This window comes from Caretta caretta, chromosome 1 (assembly GCF_965140235.1).
Source record: "Caretta caretta isolate rCarCar2 chromosome 1, rCarCar1.hap1, whole genome shotgun sequence".
In the NCBI taxonomy this organism is placed as follows: domain Eukaryota; kingdom Metazoa; phylum Chordata; order Testudines; family Cheloniidae; genus Caretta; species Caretta caretta.
This window is the reverse complement of record NC_134206.1, coordinates 44293983-44317005: the sequence shown is the minus strand read 5'-3', so window position 1 is coordinate 44317005 and position 23023 is coordinate 44293983. Positions and strand designations below refer to the sequence as shown.

The window sequence follows — 23023 nt, the reverse complement described above, 5'->3', positions numbered from 1 at the left end:
ACTGTGTCCAGTTTTGGGCCCCACACTACAAGAAGGATGTGGAAAAATTGGAGAGTCCAGCGGAGGGCAACAAAAATTATTAGGGGCCTGGAACACATGACTTATGAGGAGAGGCTGAGGGAACTGGGATTGTTTAGTCTGCAGAAGAGAAGAATGAGGGGGGGATTTGATAGCTGCTTCAACTACCTGAAATGTGGTTCCAAAGAGGATGGATTTAGACTGTTCTCAGTGGTAGCAGATGACAGGACAAGGAGTAATGGTCTCAAGTTGCAGTGGGGGAGATTTAGGTTGGATATCAGGAAAAACTTTTTCACTAGGAGGGTGATGAAACACTGGAATGCATTACCTAGGGAGGTGGTGGAATCTCCTTCCTTAGAAGTTTTTAAGGTCAGGCTTGACAAAGCCCTGGCTGGGATGATTTAACTGGGGATCGGTCCTGCTTTGAGCAGGGGGTTGGACTAGATGACCTCCTGAGGTCCCTTCCAACCCTGATATTCTATGATTCTCTCAGACAGGGGAGAGTTCTGAGAATGAATTTAGCCTCTCCATAATAGCCTTGTGTTCCCTGAGTGCTCCTTTAGCACCTCGGTCACCCAGTGGCCACACTGAATGTTTGGCAGGCTTCCTGCTTCTGATGTAATTAAAAAAATGTTACTGTTAGTTTTAGTGTCTTTTGCCAGTTGCTTTTCAAATTCTTTTTTGGCCTGCCTAATTATACTTTTACACTTGACTCGCCAGAGTTAGTTCCTTTCTATTTTCCTCACTAGGATTTAACTTCAAAAGATGTCTTTTTGTTTCTAACCACCTCTTTTATTCTGCTTAGTCAAGGTGGCATTTTTTAGTCATCTTACTTTTTTTTGTCAAATATGTGTGTGTGCATATGTATAGTTTGAACCTCTAAAATGATATTATCCTCTTAATACCAGGCACTCAAGTTCACCCATCTTACTATTTAGACTTCTTGTGTTTGTAGACAAGCACTTACGAAATTCGTCAGTATTTAGTTGTCTGCCTTTGTATGATGTAATTGAATGGGACTCTTTTTTGTTTGACTGTTTCTCTTCAGTTCCTACCTGTACTTTATCAACCTCTGTCATCTCTTCTTTACCAAGATATAGAGTATCCCCTTTAATAAATCGTCCCCTAAGGGATGTAGCTGTCTGAACTGTATGTTCCTCTGCACCTGTCAGCTTTATCTCAGTCCTTAGTTGAAAATTCCTCTATGATCTTTTTAATTTTACACGTCAGCAATCTGGTTCCATTTTGGTTTAGGTGGAGTCCATCCTGGACTTGAGTTTCTTACCTAGCAGCCTACATATGACCTCCAGGACTCCTATCCTACCTTTCCCTATGTTACTGGAACCTACATATACCATGATCACTGGTTCCTCCCCAGCACTGCATATAAGTCTATCTTGGTGTCTTGAGAGGTCTTCAACCTTCACACCCGGCAGGCAATTCACCATGCAGATCTTCCAGTCATCAGAAAGCAACTATCTACATGTCTAATAATCGAATCCCCCATTACTATTACCTGTCTCTTACTAACAACAGAGGTCCACTCCCCCAGAGAGGTATCCTCAGTGTGATAGGATACTGTGACATCATCTGGAAGGAGGGTTCCAATTATGGAATTTCTTTCCTCTGCTCCAGCTTGATGTTCTCCTTCCCCAAGACTTTCATCCTCCTCACCAGCACAGTTGGTCATTTGGTTTCGTCATTCAGGTACATCACTGGATGCAACAGGAACAATAGGTGACATTGACTGAGAAACTCCTGAAAGTTCCAGCAGAATTCAGATCTCTCTGCTAGTAGGATCTTCAGACCTAGGTCTTGGGCTATTTTGGGTAATGGTGCAGAGGGGCCCAGGACTGCAGGGACGTGTGAGTGTAGGAAGGCATTTTCCCATTATAGCTGGGCCACTTGGTTCTGGTGGTTTGAACTAGCTCTGCCATCTCAATGGCAGGAGTGCCTGTAGATTTCATTTTGACTGTAAAGGGACACTTGCAGGCATAGAACCATCTTGGCCACTGGTTCCTGATAGCACAGTCTGCCCAAACTCAGAAACTGAGATGTGGAGGGTCAGGCCTAGTGGCTGGAGCAGAGGCAGTCTGGCCTAGTGGTTGGTGCAGTGTCAGCTGGGCCAGGAATTGGAACCATAGGTCAGAGCCAGACTCAGGAGTCAAGAGCAGATTAAGAACAAAGCAAAAGTAGCGCTTGGAGCAAGGGCAGGGCTGGAGTAGGCTAAGGCATGTGGAGTCAGTCCTCACTTTCAGGCGGGGACAGTTCCAAGCCATGAAGTGATGTTGGGTAGACTGAGCTGCTGTTTCTCCCATGAGGCTTATATATCTGCCGTGAGAATCACCAGACCAGCCCCTGGCTTGTGGATTGGCTGAAGGAATGACTTGGGGGAGATGATGGAAGCCTATAAAATCATGAATGGTATGGAGAAAGTGAGTAAGGAATTATTTATCCCTCCACATAACACAAGAACCAGGGGTCACCCAATGAAATTAGTAGGCAGCAGGTTTAAAACAAACATAAGGAAGTACTTCTTCACACAACGCACATTCAGCTGGTGGAAGTTGTTGCCAGGGGGCATTGTGAAGGCCAAGAGTATAACTGGGCTCAGAAAAGAATTAGATGGAAGATAGGTTCATTAGTAACTATTAGTCAAGAGGGTCAGGGACTCAAATCTCTGACTGCCAGAAACTGGGACTGGACAACACATGTTAAATTACCTTGTTCTGCTCATGCCCTCTGAAGCACTTTGCACTGGCCTCTGTTGGAAGACAGGATCCTGGGCTAGATGGACCATTGGTCTGTCTCAGTGTGGCCATTCTAATGTGGCCTAATCAGGCTCTTGTTCAGGGATGAGTCATCATCTCATACAATTGTCCTGTTTTTGAGTTGGAGAACTGAGGCGCAGAAATCTGAAGGGCCAGATTTGGAAAGGTATTTAGGAGCCTAAAGATGCAGATAGATGCAGTGGTGGAGTTTCAAAATCTCCTAGATACCTAACTCCCATTATCGGGAATTTGGGAATTAAAAATCCCAGTAGGTGCCTAACTCCCAGGGGGAGTTAAGTACCTAGGCATTTTTGAAAGCCCCACTGAGTGCCTATGCACAGTTTTAGATCATAGAATCATAGAGTTTAATTGTGGTGTAGATATTGTGGTTTGGGCTGGAGCCTGGGCTCTGATACCCTCCCACCTCCTGGGATCTCAGAGCCCAGGCTCCAGCCCAAGCCAAAATGTCTACACTGCAATTAAACAGCCCCGTAGCCTGAGCCCCATTAGCCCAAGTCAGCTGGCATGGACCAGCCACAGAAGTTTAATTGCACTGTAGACATACCCTAAGTGACTTTCCCCAGATCACACACAAATGTCTGTGGTGGATCCTATGGGTTTGTGCCCTCCGTAGCACAAACAGGATCCTGATCCTGACTGGGGCCCTTGGGTGTTTAATGCAATACAAATAATATGTATTTATTTCATTTAGTGTAAACGTTTTCTATAGCTGCTATAAAAAAGTATATACATGTGGAACAGTAATTATTAGACAAAGTTCTGAACTCCAAATATCTCATAAGTAGATCTTTCCTCCAAAAACTCATGGGGGAAAAAGCAGAAAAGAAATAGAAACAAAATGCTAGTCTCTGTGTTTCTTTCTCTAGATGTTCCTCTGACCTACCAATATCACTTCTTTTTTGTCTGGATTCAGTCTGAGTTGGCATACTCCTATCAAGGTTCATGCCTCGCTTAGACACCACAGAAGGCCAGAAATAACAGAATCCAGAATGTTCTTTATTTTTTAAAAGTTTTTGTCTGATTTCCACATTTACTTGCACTAATGTCTTCATAATCTTTGCTTTCGTAAAACAAATGAAATACTTTATTACAGGTCCAGTTGCAGCTATGTTTGAACCAACTTACCTCAAATCTTTTCCATAATGTACATGCCGGCATTTCTTTTTCAGGCTTTAGATACATTTTAATGTAACTAGACTAGTTGGCTAATAATATGACATGAAATAGTGATGCTCAGCTTGTTTCTCTTAAGCTTATTAGTTAACAGCAAGAGTAAGAATTATCTTTTCTGACTTCTTTTTGTGCTTAGGTTAAATACAATTAATAATAAGAGTTTTGAATCATTGTATTTCAGGTTTTGGTTTGACTGAAAATTATGTCAAATTACACCCTGAGGATGAGGTTCAGTTCCGACTGAACTCGGTGGGAGTTTTGCCATTGACTTCAGTGGCACCAGGCTTTCACCCTAGATCTCAAACGTTATCTTGGACCTACTTATAAAGTTAATAGGTGTTTTTTTAATTAGTGTTTGTTTTCTTTGTAGATTTTCACAGCATTGCCACCCTTCACTCTGGGAATCTTTGAACGATCATGTACTCAAGACAGCATGCTTAGATTTCCCCAGCTCTACAAAATTACTCAAAATGCGGATGGGTTCAACACAAGGGTAATGGGAAATCTTTTATTTTTTAAAAAAAAATTAAAAGAAAAAAGCTAGCATATTTTCAAGTCCTGTTTTTTTTCAATCTTAAAGGCCTCATTCAGTTTTACTTCAGGTTTATGCCAGCATAACTCCCTTGAAATCAGGGTTGTCCTTGCTTCCTAGAATGTTGTGTTCTTTTGAAAGTAATTTGCTGTTTCTGAGTACTGACTAGAAGAGAGGCCTGAACTAGAATAGTAGTCCTGAAGTCCATCCACATTTTGGGGAAGTTCAGATTAGGGCCCATATCTGAATATGAATTTTGCAACTCATAGCTTATTCTACCTCGCAATATATGGCCTGTCTGCATCTTTCAGAGAAGCTGGATGAGCTGTGCCTGTTTTTTGAGTTTCATATTGAAATGGTGCCATAATCCTACCTACCAGCCTTGCTCAGTATCTTTTTAAAGTTTTTCTTAAGTTAGGATGATTTTATTCTTCCTGTCATTGCTGAGGTTTGAGAATTATGCAGATAAAGTTACTCTTGTATTTTCTTTTAATATTTTGAAGAATATCCTACACTTTCTGTTTCACTGATTTACTGACCTCTTTGTGCTAAGAAATTTCACCATTTGAGGTTTTGGGTTTTTTTAATGAGTAATTAAATATACTCTTGAAACAAAGCAAGGTCCTAGGTTTGTTTTGTCAGAGGGATTCTAAGATTTCAAAGAATAAAATTGCTGAATATCAAACCTCTGACATATGAGAAACATAAGACTTTTAAATGGGACATTGTGGGGTACAAAAAGTACTTTTCTTCATTAAAAACACAAAGTAACTGTTTCATTGTATTAATAGTCCTGTCTATCATCATGATAATTTGAGCAATTAAGCAAAGGTGAATCCACCTGCTCATATTCTGATGAAGATTTTGGGGGGTACTATGTTTGCCCTAATATAATCTGACCTACTGTATTTAAAAAATCCTTCAATTGAAGCAGAGTTGTCTGGTGGTAGCACAGAAATTACGTAAAAAGTGGATGAGGAAATATATTTCAGAAAATTTCAAGTATTGCAGCTTAGGAGAAATATTACAGTCTGCCAGTAAACTTCACAATGAAGCATTTGTTGGGAGTTAGAGAGAGATCAAGATTTTTGGCGGACTCCTGACTTTCTTGGTTTGTTTTCCCTCAGGTTTTCTGGGGTCACTGCATCAACGCCTTGATCCACTCCATCATTCTTTTCTGGTTTCCACTGAAAGTGCTGGAACATGGTAACTGCTTCATTATTTCAAATGTCAGCAAGTAGCATTCAGTCTTCCCAGTGCCAATGTGTTTGCAGAGCTGGAGGTCACAATTGGTTCTAAGAAAACTAATGATGATAGACAGTTGGAGCGGTTATAGCTTCTAGCCTTGACCATTTATCAGCGCTGACCTTTGGAAGCCACTATTCTTGCATTTGACATGGATATCTTCCATATAGTGACTTCCATACCTAATTTTTAGTAAGCCTCTTTCAGTCACACACTTATGTCTTCTGAATGTTCTGAAGTAAAACTTGGGTTCAGGCACACACACAAAATCTTGAGTTTTCTTTCCTTTTCAAATATTTTCATTCCTCATGTCACATACTTGTACAGTGTTCATATAGTGAGTTTTGTATCCTTACAATAGGGAAACCTTTTGCTTTATATTTGTTGGGCCTTTTAAATTCTACAATAGACTCTTCCCAAATTGCCTACAAAATGCAGGGTACTTTCCAGAGTGTCCCAACCAAATCCCATTGAAATAAATTGGAAGTGCTTCTGTTCACTTAAGTGGAAGCTGGATCAGGTTCAGAGTTAGAAAAATTAGGAAAACAGAATTTGCCTTATCAAATGAGACAGTGACATCCTCAAGTCTGGTATCCTGCAGCTGCCAATGGCAACTGCCTGGTACTTTACAGAAAGACAAGAAATCCCACCATGTACCCAGCCAGTTTGTACATAGCATTACTCCTGGGGGAATTCTGCACCACTGCGCATGTGCAGAATTTATGTCCCCTGCAGATTTCTTTTCTTCTCTGCAGAAAAATGACTTTCTGATGGGGAAGCAAAAAGAAGCCACAAGAGTGGTCAGACGACCCTCCCCTGCAGTATGTTTCCTGTGCCCAGGGCAGCCAGCAAAGAGGTAAACCACTGTGGGGCAGGGGGCAGGACTGGAGAAGACCTGGTTGGTGGCTCGTACCCTGTGCTGGGCTCAGCTAATAGAGGATGGGACTTCTTCTTCCCCTGCACAGCATCCAGGGCCATGTCAGACCCACCCCCAGATTTCTCCCCCCACTGTAGAAAGCTCTGCAAACTCCCACCCTCCCCATCCTTCCTGCACCCATCAGCTTCTCAGCTGCAGGGGGAGGGATTACTGTACAGTGAGTTGCTCCCCCATCCACCCAAACCACATGCATCCAGACCCCCTTATACCCAGACCCTCCCACCGAGCCTTATCCCCCACCCCGCACTCAGAACTCCCCCGACGAGCCCCACTCACCTTGCACCTGGACCACCCCGACAATCCAACCACACCCAGATTGCCACCCTACTGAGCCCCAACCAGCTGCACATGGATCCCCACCCCACTGAACTCCACTCCCCCAGCAACTGGAACCCCCCCCACTGAGCATACCACACCCAGACTCTCCTGCTGAGCTCTCTCCCTCCCACACCCAGATCCCACCCTCACTGAGCCCCAACTACCTTCACTGGCCCCCCCTTCAGAGTCCCATTACCATTGCACCCAGAACCCCGCAACAAGCCCCTGTGCATCCAGATCCACCCCCCACAGATCCCCTACTGAGCTGCCTGCACCCAGATTGCCTCACACAGTGCCCTCTCAACTCACACCTGGATCCCCCCACGCTAAGCCCCTCCACACTTGGATCCTGCCTTGCTGAGCCTGCCTGCCCACACTGCTGCACCAGGCACTGAGGGCAGGGCCCCTGGGGTGTTTTTGGGCAGGCCCGGTCCTTGCACTGTTAGGGTTGGGTGCAATCTTACTGCTGAGTTTGTGTCCCGGGGGGAGCTGCACAGTGATCTCCCACCTCTGTGTAGCCAGTGGCCTGTGCTCCCCAATGCCATGCTGGAGCCTCCACATTTATATGACCAATAAATTTTGGAGAATTTTGCAATATTGTGCACAATATTTTTAATTTTTGGGCACAGAATGCCCTCAGGAGTATACATGGACAGGACAAACCCTTTCAGTCTATCTACCTGACTCAAGAAATAGGACTACTCATATCTTATCATGCATTACAACCAGTGTTATTATTGGGTTAAATTAAACAGCTCCTCTCTAAATTCTGTTTTAGGTTGATCTGTCCAGAGGTTACAATTAAGAAACTTTTGTTTGTTTATATTTTTTCCTTCACTTCTTGATCTGTCCCTAACTATTATCTTAAAGTGCCCTTTTAGGTGTCAACAAATGAAATAGATTAGGATGCTCCTTCTCCAATATTAATTTCATTTCTGAAAAGTTATGCTAACTGTGAGTGTAGACAGTTCCTTTTATTCTCCAAGGAGAGGTGAATATAAAGTTTTCAACTTTCTTTATGTTGGAGTAAAAAGTGTTTTTAAAGCTTCAGACAATGTTTCATTCACACTGGGATGTTCTTTACCCACTTGAGTTCCTTAGGATAAAGACTGCGTATGTTCAGTGAATGGGCACTTGTATAGCCCTAAAGATAGATGTTTTCTGCATATCTTCAGATTCTTTCTTATTAACAGAAAGTTCTTTCTTTGCAGGGCCACTGGGTTCCCAAAGAGTGAGGTCATGAAATGCAGTATAATGTTAGAATATTTTTTAAAAAATCTAGTAATTACATTGAAAATTACATAGATAATCTGAATTTAAGTGTTTCCCATGACACTGTACGATAAGTAGCATATAATCAGAGTAACTAGGCCAGATTACATTCGATCTGTGACAACCAATATGGCCACACAAAGACAAATTCCACTATAAACCTAAACAGCAGACACTAAAGTAAGCCTCTCTTGGCATCGGTAAGATGCTCTGGAGATAATAGGCCTGATTCTTCATTGCTCTTCAGCTTTGTTTTCCTTAACCCCAGTGCAAAGGTAGAACAAAGTGTAGTTAGTCCTCCCATTCTGATTTGGTAACATTTTACACCCAGCTTACACTGGTGTCGAGGACTACACAAGGCAAAAGCCAATGGAGATCAGGACCACTGTCTTCAGTAAGAAAAGATAAGGTGATTACAGAGTCCTATGACAAGAAACCAAACAAGCTCCTATCCGTACTGGCTAGGAAGCAGTTTTAAATCACACAACACTTTCAATAAATAACTTTTATCTCTCTCAGTAGCCAGGGATGCCAAATTGGCAAGGCCTAGGCTAAAGGATTCAGAGGGGGAAAAGTAAGTTACAGTTCTGACCCCCGTCATTTGTCCAGTACCTTCACCTTGATCACCTTGCTCGATCGGTTCTTCAGCCCTTGTATAGATTGCACCAGTCACAACACATCTTCCATTCTTCTCGTATCCTGGCCTTCCTTCTCCATGTGTAGCCATGTCTTTTCACAATAAAATCTTCCATCACCATCATTTCGCTTCATATTCCTCCGCTTCTCTAGCAAGTTCCGCATTTCCTCTGAGATTCTTCCCTTCGCTCTTTTCAGTCTTTCTTTCTCGGCTAATTTCACGCATTGCCTCAATTTATCAGTGAAGTTTTTGTAAGCCTCATTGCAGTTATCTATAAAACTCCAGTCTTCCTTGGAAATGTTCGTTTTAAAGATTGCCTTGTCAAATATTTTTGGCCACTGTCTCTGATTTGCCATCTGTAGTGCTTTCTTCTCCACCTTTTCGTTGAAGTTGAGCTGTGCTCTGAGCAAGTGATTGTCACTACCGGTGATAAATGATGATACTACTGAGATGTCTTGTACAATGCGCTGCTTATTGATCAGAATATAGTCAGTCTTCTCCTTCACATTGGGCGCAATCCATGTTCACCTCCTCTTGGCCTTCTTCATAAACCAGGTGTTAACAATGAACATTTCTTTTATCTCCACCAGAGTTGCCGGTTGCTCTCATGAATTCTGTTCACCAGTGCCATACCTTCCAATGAACTTTTCACCTTCTTTCCCTCTTCCAACTTTGGCACTGAAATCTCCCTTCACATTCGTATATGTGGATTTTTGAGCGAGGGTTTCCTCCAGCTCCTGATAGAATTCTTCCACATAGTCATCTTTGCTTGTGCTTGTGGGAGCACAAATCTGAATAACCTTGAGGGTGCTGTTCTTGTTCAGTTGGAGGTGTAGCACTCCAGTGCACGATGGCTTGAACTTGCAGGAGATTATTTTTGAAGACCATTCCTTGTTGGTGATGAAGCCAGTTCCTCCAATGGTTCTCGCGCTTTCTCCTTTTCCCAGCATGATGGTACTTTTGTCTCTCCACTTCACTTTCATCTCCTTTCTTTGTCGCATTTCGCAGAGACTAAGGATGCTGCAGGCTGTCCTTGCCTTCTCCTCCATTAGATGGTTGATCGAATTGCTTCTCATCAGTGTCCTGCAGTTATAGGTGCACACTGAGAGGGCAGTCCTTTTTCTGGCCCCTGAGATTCTTAACAGCCTCTCGTCAACTGAATTCCCCCCCACCATCGTAGAATGGATCGAGGTGCACACGAGGAGTTGGGGTCCATTTATTCATGTTGTTTTAGCCATTTTTTCATCCACCCACTGGCTATGCTGTCAGTGGCATGTTTACTTCCTCAATTTAGCTAGCACACCACCTCAAGAAGGAGGACACTGTCCTCCCCCTAGGCTGGTAGTCTGACACCTTAATAGCATGGTTGAACATACTGAAGAATACACTCCACTATCCTCGCTGTCAGACAAGGCAGCTGTGCCACTTTGAGGCATTGAGGTACAATTTTGCAGCAGTGTCCAGTACCACTTCCATGTAATGACTGAGCAGCAAATCTAAACTGCGTGGTCAGTGTAACTACACTGATTGGACAATAGGTGATTGCAAATGTCTTTTTAACTACAAAGATCTAAGTTCAAATGCTGTTTAGTTCACAAGTGAAAACAGGCCTTTAATGGACTTTTCTCCACCTAACTACAATTTGGAATAACTAAAGTAGGCATGATTAACAGCTCCTATGCAAGAAAGGGTTAATGTTTGAAAATTGAGAGTATTGATAAGGACAGAGCTGCATCAGCAGAACGCTGTTGGGAAGCTGAAAAGAGCTGCTGCTTCTGCTTGAATGAAGATCCATGATCAATGTAAGACTAAAGTCATATCAGTAAATGATCCCAGTTTGCTAATATGAAGTCCAGTCCTGCTCATAAATTCAAAAAGTGAAACCACTCAAGGTCATAAGCACTATGCCAATACTATAAGAGTTTATAGAATCAGGCCCAAGGTTTTATCATAGGTCTGTTCCAACTCAAGACTTGTATACTTCTCTAGCAGACATCTTGAAACTTATGAAAACATAAATGGTGCTCATGCTTGGGTAATACTTGAAGGTTTCAGTAATTATGAGCCCATTTGGCATTCATGTGGCTGTCATGTGTTCTTTCATAGGCTTCTATTTAAAGTTGGCAAGCGCTAAGAATGACTAAATGGACACTTGAAGTATTGCCAGGCTTGGCACTTTCAGGTGATAAATCAACCTGTACTCACCCTTCTGCACTCTTTCTGCCAGGAGAAAGGGTGTGTCTGAAACTGAATGCCAGTCAGTTGATACACTAACACCCATTAAGATGTTTTAGGCGTCACATGTATCCACTACAAATCTCTTGTCCTTTTTTTTTTTTTTAAACCAACCTCATTTGGCTACAAATCACTTTGTGTTTAAAAACTGTTTACTTCAAAGGAATATCAAAATTTAAAAAATATTAGCAGTATCAATATGCAGCACAGAGTGACACAGAAAATGCATTAGCTCTTCTAGACAGTTTGTTTGTTAGTGCCTGGCAAACATTCATTCTCTCACTAAAATAGTTTTTAACAACTAAGGTTGTGACTGTGCTATTTCTGAGCATATAAACACAACACTGCATTACCAATTTCTAACATACTGCTTTTTTTAAAGTGCTTTGAGAAGCATAGGGTATGAAAGGCGCTCTACAAAGACAAATTTGGGAGAGATTTTTTCAAGCACGTTATTGAAAATCTTTGCCTTTGAAAATATCCCCTTTATTCCATTCTGTTGATACACTGATATCAAATATGATAAGCTTTGTTATCTCTCTTTCAGATGCATTGTTCACAAATGGCCAAGGACCAGACTATTTATTTGTGGGAAACATCGTTTATACAGTAAGTTCTTAGCATTTATATCTTAGCAATTTTGCTGAATAGTAGAGTTGCTTTCCGTCACACTGGTATACATCGGTAGGTGTACGAGTGAGATCAGAATTAGACCGTGTGTGTGTATAAAAGTTTTGTCTTTTCCTTTTCATTCCCTTCTTCAGAAATTTACTGAACAATATTGTGTAAAAATTATGCTTTTAGTTCTGTTAGGTGTCCAGAGGCCTTTGGGGATGGGCAGCATATAAATAAAAGTATTGTTACTTTTAGAAGGGGAAAAGTTAAACAGCTAGGCGTGGGATATACATGCTGAATATAATATATTTCCTCCATTTCTTTCTTTCCACAGTATGTTGTGGTTACTGTTTGTTTGAAAGCTGGTTTAGAAACTACAGCATGGACTAAAGTAAGTGGTCCTCAATCTTTTTTGGTATCTTTCTTGCCCACATCTTTCTTCATATTGTATGTTATATTTTAATATAGAAATTTACAATTTTTCTTATTCAGGTTTGAAGTGGAGAGAGTATAGGTGTATTTTCATCTGGATTACAATTCTCTCTCATCTGTAGTTACATCACTGTTTTCCTTGCTTTTCACTTCATAGAGTATGTTTGTATTAGGAGATAACTGCAGATGACATTACCAAATTCACGGCTGTGAAAAACGCATCACAGACCGTGAAATCTGGTCTCCCCCCATGAAATCTGGTCTTTTAGGTGTTTACCCTATACTATACAGATTTCACAGGAGAGACCAGCGTTTCTCAAATTAGGGGTCCTGCCCAAAGGGGATTTGCAGGGGGGGTCACAAGGTTATTTTAGGGGGGTCGCAGTATTGCCACCCTTACATCTGTGGTGTCTCCAGAGCTCAGCAGCCAGAGAGCGGTGACTGTTGACTTTAGCAAAGCTTTTGACACGGTCTCCCACAGTATTCTTGTCAGCAAGTTAAGGAAGTATGGGCTGGATGAATGCACTACAAGGTGGGTAGAAAGCTGGCTAGATTGTCGGGCTCAACGGGTAGCGATCAATGGCTCCATGTCTAGTTGGCAGCCGGTATCAAGTGGAGTACCCCAAGGGTCGGTCCTGGGGCCGGTTTTGTTCAATATCTTCATAAATGATCTGGAGGATGGTGTGGATTGCACTCTCAGCAAATTTGCGGATGATACTAAACTGGGAGGAGTGGTAGATACGCTGGAGGGGAGGGATAGGATACAGAAAGACCTAGACAAATTGGAGGATTGGGCCAAAAGAAATCTGATGAGGTTCAATAAGGATAAGTGCAGGGTCCTGCACTTAGGACGGAAGAACCCAATGCACAGCTACAGACTAGGGACCGAATGGCTAGGCAGCAGTTCTGCGGAAAAGGACCTAGGGGTGACAGTGGACGAGAAGCTGGATATGAGTCAGCAGTGTGCCCTTGTTGCCAAGAAGGCCAATGGCATTTTGGGATGTATAAGTAGGGGCATAGCGAGCAGATCGAGGGACGTGATCGTTCCCCTCTATTCGACATTGGTGAGGCCTCATCTGGAGTACTGTGTCCAGTTTTGGGCCCCACACTTCAAGAAGGATGTGGATAAATTGGAGAGAGTCCAGCGAAGGGCAACAAAAATGATTAGGGGTCTGGAACACATGAGTTATGAGGAGAGGCTGAGGGAGCTGGGATTGTTTAGCCTGCAGAAGAGAAGAATGAGGGGGGATTTGATAGCTGCTTTCAACTACCTGAAAGGGGGTTCCAAAGAGGATGGCTCTAGACTGTTCTCAATGGTAGCAGATGACAGAACGAGGAGTAATGGTCTCAAGTTGCAGTGGGGGAGGTTTAGATTGGATATTAGGAAAAACTTTTTCACTAAGAGGGTGGTGAAACACTGGAATGCGTTACCTAGGGAGGTGGTAGAATCTCCTTCCTTAGAGGTTTTTAAGGTCAGGCTTGACAAAGCCCTGGCTGGGATGATTTAACTGGGAATTGGTCCTGCTTTGAGCAGGGGGTTGGACTAGATGACCTTCTGGGGTCCCTTCCAACCCTGATATTCTATGATTCTATGTTGGCTGGGCATCCAGCTCTGAAGGCAGCGCCCCGCCACAAGCAGCACAGAAGTAAGGTAGCAGTACCGCTACCCCCTGCCCCCTACAATAACCTTGTGACCCCTCCATAACTCCGTCTTGGGTCAGGACCCCTACAGTTACAACACTATGAAATTTCTGATTTAAATAGCTGAAATCATGATATTTACTATTTTAAAAATCCTACCATGAAATTGACAAAAATAGACAGTGAATTTGGTAGGGCGCTAAGCGTAATGTAATGACAAGGACATGGCTTCAAAACTTTGAAAAGAAAGAGGGGAAAGAGGGGAAAGAGAAACATTTTTTTATTAGCCTGGCTCCTGTAAACACTCTAAAGAAGTGTGAGCAGCAAGGGTGATGTCGTGGTGGGAGTCTACTATAGATCACCAGACCAGGGGGATGAGGTGGATGAGTATTTCTACAGGCAACTCGCAGAAGTTACTAGATCGCACGCCCTGGTTCTCATGGGAGACTTCAATCACCCTGATATCTGCTGGGAGAGCAATACAGCAGTGCACAGACAATCCAGGAAGTTTTTGGAAACTGTAGGGGACAATTTCCTGGTGCAAGTACTGGAGGACCCAACTAGGGGCAGAGCTCTTCTTGACCTGCTGCTCACAAACCGGGAAGAACTAGTAGGGGAAGCAAAAGTGGATGGGAGCCTGGGAGGCAGTGACCATGAGATGGTCGAGTTCAGGAACCTGACACAAGGAAGAAAGGAAAGCAGCAGAATGCAGACCCTGGACTTCAGAAAAGCAGACTTTGACTCCCTCAGGGAACTGATGGGCAAGATCCCCTGGGAGAATCAGATGAGGGGGAAAGGAGTCCAGGAGAGCTGGCTTTATTTTAAAGAATCTTTGTTGAGGTTACAGGGACAAACCATCCCGATGAGTCGAAAGAATAGTAAATATGGCAGGCGACCAGCTTGGCTTAACAGTGAAATCCTTGCTGATCTTAAACACAAAAAAGAAGCTTACAAGAAGTGGAAGATTGGACAAATGACCTGGGATGAGTATAAAAATATTGCTCGGGCATGTAGGAGTGAAATAAGGAAGGCCAAATCACACCTGGAGTTGCAGCTAGCAAGAGATGTTAGAGTAACAAGAAGGGTTTCTTCAGGTATGTTAGCAACAAGAAGAAAGTCAAGGAAAGTGTGGGCCCCTTACTGAATGAGGGAGGCAACCTAGTGACAGAGGATGTGGAAAAAGCTAATGTACTCAATGCTTTTTTTACCTCTGTCTTAACGAACAAGGTCAGCTCCCAGACTACTGCACTGGGCAGCACAGCATGGGGAGGAGGTGACCAGCCCTCTGTGGAGAAAGAAGTGGTTCAGGACTATTTAGAAAAGCTGGACGTGCACAAGTCCATGGGGCCGGATGCGTTGCATCAGAGAGTGCTAAAGGAGTTGGCGGATGTGATTGCGGAGCCATTGTCCATTATTTTTGAAAACTCATGGCGATCCGGGGAAGTCCCGGATAACTGGAAAAAGGCTAATGTAGTGCCCATCTTTAAAAAAGGGAAGAAGGAGGATCCTGGGAACTACAGGCCAGTCAGCCTCACCTCAGTCCCTGGAAAAATCATGGAGCAGGTCCTCAAGGAGTCAATTCTGAAGCACTTAGAGGAGAGGAAAGTGATCAGGAACAGTCAACATGGATTCACCAAGGGCAAGTCATGCCTGACTAATCTAATTGCCTTCTATGACGAGATAACTGGCTCTGTGGATGAAGGGAAAGCAGTGGACGTGTTGTTCCTTGACTTTAGCAAAGCTTTTGACACTGTCTCCCACAGTATTCTTGCCAGCAAATTAAAGAAGTATGGGCTGGATGAATGGATTATAAGGTGGATAGAAAGCTGGCTAGATTCTCGGGCTCAACGGGCAGTGATCAATGGCTCCATGTCTAGTTGGCAGCCGGTATCGAGTGGAGTGCCCCAAGGGTCAGTCCTGGGGCTGGTTTTGTTCAATATCTTCATAAATGATCTGGAGGATGGTGTGGATTGCACCCTCAGCAAGTTTGCAGATTACACTAAACTGGGAGGAGAGGTAGATACACTGGAGGGTAGGGATAGGATCCAGAGGGCCCTAGACAAATTGGAGGATTGGGCCAAAAGAAATCTGATGAGTTTCAACAAGGACAAGTGCAGAGTCCTTCACTGAGGACAGAAGAATCCAATGCACCGCTACAGACTAGGAACCGAATGGCTAGGCAGCAGTTCTGCAGAGAAGGACCTAGGGGTGACAGTGGACGAGAAGCTGGATATGATATTCTGTGATTCTAAATTTAATTTATTGGGTATGGCCATTTTTGGAGTAACTCCATTAAAGTCAGTGAATTTGGCCTGTAATCTCTTTTCCATTAGCTGATCCACTACATAGCCACTTTGGAAGGAATACATGCAGTACCAAACAAAAGGTGTCCAGTAACCAATAGGCAATTAGGGCTTGATCACTGACTTCAGTGCCAGACCCTTTTTTTTTTTTTTTTTTTTTTAGCAATTCTTAATGTTTCAAGTCCACGGAGTTTTTTATATACTAGTGCTCTCTTTATGTTTCCAAATATTGTTGCATTTTCTGAACCACAGAATTGATTAGATGTGGGGATAATTGAAAACCATATATATTCTCTGAACCTCAGATTCCTGAGTCATTCACAGCAATGATTGGCTATTACTTGCTGTCCAATAGGTAGGCATACCATAGGTGGCAGAATCTAGGGTAATAGCATCCCAGAAATCCAATGATTTTATCTCTTGATGCCTCCTTTACAGAATTTTTTCAGAAATATTAACACCTACATTTTCCAAAATGACCAGTGATTTTGGGGTGCTTCAATTTTTAGGCACCCAATTTGAGACATCTTATAGGAGTTTGAGGTGTCTTAAGTGGGGCACATAAGAATCAAGGCATCCAAAATCACTAATCAGTTAAAAATGTAGGCCACAGAGTACTCTGCAGGTTATATATGGTTCAGCTGCAAATAACTTTCTTTTTGTAACTGTTAACTATACCAAACTCTTTGGAACAGGGGCTATTATGTCTGTGAAGTTTCTCACAAATCATTTATTCTTATTTGCATGGTAACAATAAAGGTTTAACCCAGTGGTATTACTAGTATAAATGGAATGAAGTGGTCTTGTGTTCTGCGCACAAGCATGTGATCCAGGGGCTCTTGCGTTCATATCCCATCAGGACCCCACTGACTCCCTTAATGGACTTTGCCAAGTCCTTTAATCTCACTGCCTCCACCCTTCCAGCTTTAAAATGTAACAGTACTTACTTACATATCTCACAGAGGAGTCGTGAGGATTAGTTAGTTAATGTGTCTACATTTTGAAGATGAAAAAGTGGATCATTTTATTTGATTTTATTATTTTGAATGTGGTACCTCGTTCCCTCATCTGAAAAATATAAAAGAACATAAGTGCTATTTTTGTCGCTGTTTGTTCATAGATTTTTTTTTTATGATGTGTAGTTCAGTGCCATTTTAAAATGTAAAAACATTCATTAAAAACAAATGAACCCCACACACACTCTAAGTGGATGCATCCAAATCTGCTTCCTAGACATATGGGGCCTCTTCAAATCCTGTAACATTCAGAATAATTTGATGTTTCTTATCCCTCTTCCCTGAATAATTATCCCCATGTGACTGAAAAGACACCAATTACTGACCCTCCTGCTTTCTGAATTTAGCCAAAAAGGCACTTATACTGGTCGATAAATCCCTATGTTAATTGATACTAGAATTTTATGAATAAAATGTCAGCATGTGCAAAAAATCTTCCCTGTCAACAGGACAAGGTTTTTTTTCTCCTTTCTTTTATATATTAGTCGCATGAGATTTTCTGATATAAAAATAATATAAAGAAAAGTTCCTCCTAATTCCTCACTCACTGACTTGGGCCCTGTGGTGATTTGCTTCTCCTTGGGGGCCTTGTGTTGGTAACACTTATTGTTTCAGCTGTGAGGGAATCAATGCATGAAGAACATTCGTAGTACTTGAAGAGTATTAAATGTAAGACTGAAAGCCTCTTCTCCATCATCAAGTGGATTGGTTACACGCAGGTTTATTCTCAAGAGTGAGAGATACACTTGGCCACATGAGAGAATGTGATAGGTATAACTGAAAGCTCTAAATATAGAACTGACACAGATGCATAGCAGTTCTTATTCTGACTTATCCGGTAAGCAGGGTGGAGGGAATGGTCTAACCAATGGTCATTCCATGATGTACAGCTAAAACTTCAGAGTGGCACAGTTCAGAATGACTTATTGTTGTACATAGTTTATATATAGCATGGCCACAGGCTCTTCACAACTAACATTTATAGTAACTCACCTTCCTACCTCAGAAGAGCTTACAAATGAAAATAAACAGATAGGATACACAGACCAGCAAGAGAAAACTGGAGACACTATGGGCATGAACTTCCTTTGACTTACATTGATTTTATACCTTCAACGGTTACTTCTGGTTTACACCTATGTACATCAGACTAATCAGCCAGTTCATTTTAGTGTGAAATCAACAATGTGAGACAACCCAAATTAAGTGTTTAAGGAGGAATTGCAAGCAGGAGGGGGAGGGCACATGGCATACAGGAAGTAGGAGGCTGTTCCAAGCAAAGGGATCATGAAAGAAGGCATATGGCTGAAAGCTGGAAAACGACACATATGAAGTGTTGGGAGAAGCGATTAACATGGCCATAAGAAGAAAGATGGGGAGGACGAGAGAGAAGAGATGTAAGTAGGGGCAGCATCACAGCATGGTGAAAGTGAGGCTGAAGAGCTTAAAGCTGTTGTAGAATTAGAGAAGCATCTAGTGTTTGCAGAGAGGGGCAATGTGGTTGGAGCAAGGGGAGAGGAAGATGCTCTTTCACCCTCATTCTACATAAATACACCTATTAAAAAGCAAAAAAAAAAGTCCTTATAGATCTTCCTCTGCTTATTTTTGTCTCTGCTAATCTTAGTGACTCTAGCAACTTGTAGCAGAAGCTTCAATCTGAACAGTGCTGAGTCTGCTGGCTTATTGCTTGAAATTGCTGCAGCTCAGAGGGAGCAGTAATCTGCTCTGAAAATATGACTTTTTGAAGTGTATTTTTCTCATATAATTCTATTTTTTCTTTAAATATGAATTCCTGCAGCAGCACCACAAGAGCCGAATGCTGGGAAGTGTTCAGTGCCCTCAGCTACTATGGAAGTGTCTGATTCAGGAGAGCACTTAAGTATGTGCTTAAGTCCATCCCTATTTAGGAAAGGACCTAAGCATGTGTTTTAAGTGCTTATCTCAATCAGAACTAAAGTCAGTGGGAGATGATGACACTAACATCTTGTGAGATTGAGCCCATAGTGAGCTGTTGGCAGGTTCCTCACAGCTCCAACAGAAACAAGCTGCCCCTGTATTATTTACATTTATTTAAAATGAAATAAACATTAAAAACTGTAAGAAAAACTTTTAAAATAGTAAATAAAATGACAGGTCACTGCATTTAGCCGTATGAAGTGGAAATCTATCAACTGCATGAAAAAACTTGTACATGTAAGCAGTGTCAGGATGAGCTCCACCCTGACATCTGGTGGTGAGGTGTGGCAAGTTGTGGAAAAGAACTTCAGGGGCCGATCTCATTTGCATAGGCACACCCACCACGCCTAGAATGAGACCATAGCTGCCCAAATGGTCACTTTGGCTGCTGTGGGATCCCCAGTGTCTCTGTTATTGGGGCAGGAAGAATAAATTGTTATTACCCTGATTATGGGAACTGTGCTTGGAACTGTGCGTGGCCTTTTGTTATGATGGAGGGATTCACCATCAACTAAGTAGCACTCGCTAGGCAAGGGTCATGGGTTCCAAAACTGTGAATGGAGAGAGGTTGGGGACAAGTACTAATACTTGGTGGCATGGGCCCCTTGGTGAGGGCCTTACATGCTAATTGCACTTCCTCCTCTCTCCACTGTGGAATATCAGAGCTAATTTTGATTTCATTAGAAGTCTAGTTATAGGCTGCTGAGCTCATTTTGGGCTGACAGTGCACCAGCACTGGGGCTCCCCTACTACAAGCTGAATTCACCTAAGAGCTGAAATCACTGAGTGTTGTGTTAAGTAGTGGGGGAGCCGGAAGATATATTGTGGAGCAGTTGGCGGGCCGGCTGAAGTGCCTTGCGGACCGGCTGGTGGAGCAGTTTGTGGATGGCAAGAGCTGCTTGTGGGCCGTGGAGCTGAGCGAAGGAGTTTGTGGGGCGGCTGGCAGAGCGGAGCGCAGCTGAGCGAAGGAGTTTGTGGGGCGGCTGGAGGAGCGGAGCGCAGCTGAGCGAAGGAGTTCATGGGGCGGTCAGCTTCAGATCATGTAAGGTGCCTCTTACCCCCGTCCCATTTCCACCCAGGTTGGGAGGTAAAGCTCCGCAGATAAACTTTCGAACTCTGGGGCTGCCCTGACCAGGGACAGAGACTTTTGGGGCATTGGACTTTTGGGACTTTGGGTGATTTGGGGTTGCTGGACTCAAGAACCAAAGGGAAAAGGGCATGCCCCAATTTGCTTGGGGTGGGTTTTTGCTCATGGGTTTTGTTATGAATCCTGTTGGTGGTGTTTCCCAAACATAATGCCACATTGTTTCTCTCTGTTATTAAAAGGCTTTTGCTACACTCAGACTATGTGCTTGCGAGAGGGGAAGTATTGCCTCTTGGAGGCGCCCAGCGGGGGTGGTATATATTTGTCCCAGGTCACTGGGTGGGGGCTCGAGCCGGTTTGCATTGTGTTATTGGAATGGATCCCCTAGATATTGAACCCGGCCCTTCTTGCTGCCAACTCTGACGGGCAGAAGGGTTACATTTTCAGGCGTGGTGGGTGTGCCTATGCAAATGAGATCGGCCCCTGAAGTTCTTTTCCACAACTTGCCACACCTCACCACCAGATGTCAGGGTGGAGCTCATCCTGACACTGCTTACATCCAGATACAGACAGACATCAACTTCCTTTCCAAATGCAAACAGATGGACATCGTACCAAAAGGACCGAAGGTAAAAAATCCATTACAATCTACATACCACACAGACTATGCTGACAGCTTGTGCCATACGCTCTCAAAGAAACTGCGGAATCACCTGATCAACATCCTCTACAGCAAACAGGGAAAGATTAAGAATGAGCTCTCAGAACTGGATACTCTCATAAAAAAAACAACCTTCCACACAAACTTCCTCGTGGCTGGAATTTACTGAAACTAGACAAGCCATTTACAACGCACACTTTGCTTCTCTACAAAAGAAAAAGGACACTAAATTTTCTAAACTACTACATGCTACAAGGGGCCACAGCAATGGTTCCCTCAACCCACCCAGCAATATTGTTAACCTATCCAACTATACTCTCAGCCCAGCAGAAGAAGCTGTCCTATCTCGGGGCCTCTCCTTCTGCCCCTCCACCCCCACGAACATGATATAGTTCTGTGGTGACTTAGAATCCTATTTTCGACGTCTCCGACTCAAGGAATATTTCCAAAATACCTCTGAACAACATACTAATCCACAGAGGCCTCCCTACCAACATTACAAAAAGAAGGATTCTAGGTGGACTCCTCCTGAAGGTCGAAACAGCAAACTGGACTTCTACATAGACTGCTTCCGCCGACGTGCACAGGCTGAAATTGTGGAAAAGCAGCATCACTTGCCCCATAACCTCAGCCGTGCAGAACACAATGCCATCCACAGCCTCAGAAACAACTCTCACATCATAATCAAAAAGGCTGACAAAGGAGGTGCTGTTGTCATCATGAATAGGTCAGAATATGAACAAGAGGCTGCTCGGCAGCTCTCCAAAACGAGTTTCTACAAGCCATTACCCTATGATCCCACTGAGAGTTACCAAAAGCAACTACAGCATTTGCTCAAGAAACTTCCTGAAAAAGCACAAGATCAAATCCGCACAGACACACCCCTGGAACCCCGACCTGGGATATTCTGTCTACTACCTAAGATCCATAAACCTGGAAATCCTGGACGCCCCATCATCTCAGTCATTGGCACCCTGACAGCAGGATTGTCTGGCTATGTAGACTCCCTCCTCAGGCCCTACGCTACCAGCACTCCCAGCTACCTTCGAGACACCACTGACTTCCTGAGGAAACTACAATCCATCGGTGATCTTCCTGATAACACCATCCTGGCCACTATGGATGTAGAAGCCCTCTACACCAACATTCCACACAAAGATGGACTACAAGCCGTCAAGAACACTATCCCTGATAATGTCACGGCAAACCTGGTGGCTGAACTTTGTGACTTTGTCCTTGCCCATAACTATTTTACATTTGGGGACAATGTATACCTTCAGATCAGTAGCACTGCTATGGGTACCCGCATGGCCCCACAGTATGCCAACATTTTTATGGCTGATTTAGAACAACGCTTCCTCAGCTCTCGTCCCCTAACGCCCCTACTCTACTTGCGCTATATTGATGACATCTTCATCATCTGGACCCATGGAAAAGAAGCCCTTGAGGAATTCCACCATGATTTCAACAATTTCCATCCCACCATCAACCTCAGCCTGGTCCAGTCCACACAAGAGATCCACTACCTGGACACTACAGTGCTAATAAACAATGGTCACAGAAACACCACCCTATACCGGAAACCTACTGACCGCTATTCCTACCTACATGCCTCCAGCTTTCACCCTGACCACACCACACGATCCATCGTCTACAGCCAAGCTCTGCCATACAACCGCATTTGCTCCAACCCCTCAGACAGAGACAAACACCTACAAGATCTCTATCAAGCATTCTTACAACTACAATACCCACCTGCGGAAGTGAAGAAACAGATTGATAGAGCCAGAAGAGTTCCCAGAAGTTACCTACTACAGGACAGGCCTAACAAAGAAAATAACAGAACGCCACTAGCCGTCACCTTCAGCCCCCAACTAAAACCCCTCCAATGCATTATTAAGGATCTACAACCTATCCTGAAGGATGACCCAACACTCTCACAAATCTTGGGAGACAGGCCAGTCCTTGCCTACAGACAGCCCCCCAACCTGAAGCAAATACTCACCAACAACCGCATACCACACAACAGAACCACTAACCCAGGAACCTATCCTTGCAACAAAGCCCGTTGCCAACTGTGCCCACATATCTATTCAGGGGACACCATCACAGGGCCTAATAACATCAGCCACACTATCAGAGGCTCGTTCACCTGC

The 23023-nt window shown here is 43.4% G+C and overlaps 1 protein-coding gene across 5 annotated transcripts in view; it reads left to right on the top strand.

The window, feature by feature from the left end:
- ATP8A2 (ATPase phospholipid transporting 8A2) overlaps positions 1 to 23023 on the top strand; it is a 663684-nt gene that overhangs the window by 486844 nt on the left and 153817 nt on the right. For all 5 annotated transcript variants that reach the window (XM_048846098.2, XM_048846107.2, XM_048846083.2 and 2 more), the window contains 4 exons: positions 4354 to 4476; positions 5643 to 5721; positions 11707 to 11768; positions 12109 to 12165. In XM_048846098.2, the coding sequence (XP_048702055.1) occupies positions 4354 to 4476; positions 5643 to 5721; positions 11707 to 11768; positions 12109 to 12165 (321 nt within the window). The remainder of the gene's footprint in view (positions 1 to 4353; positions 4477 to 5642; positions 5722 to 11706; positions 11769 to 12108; positions 12166 to 23023) is intronic.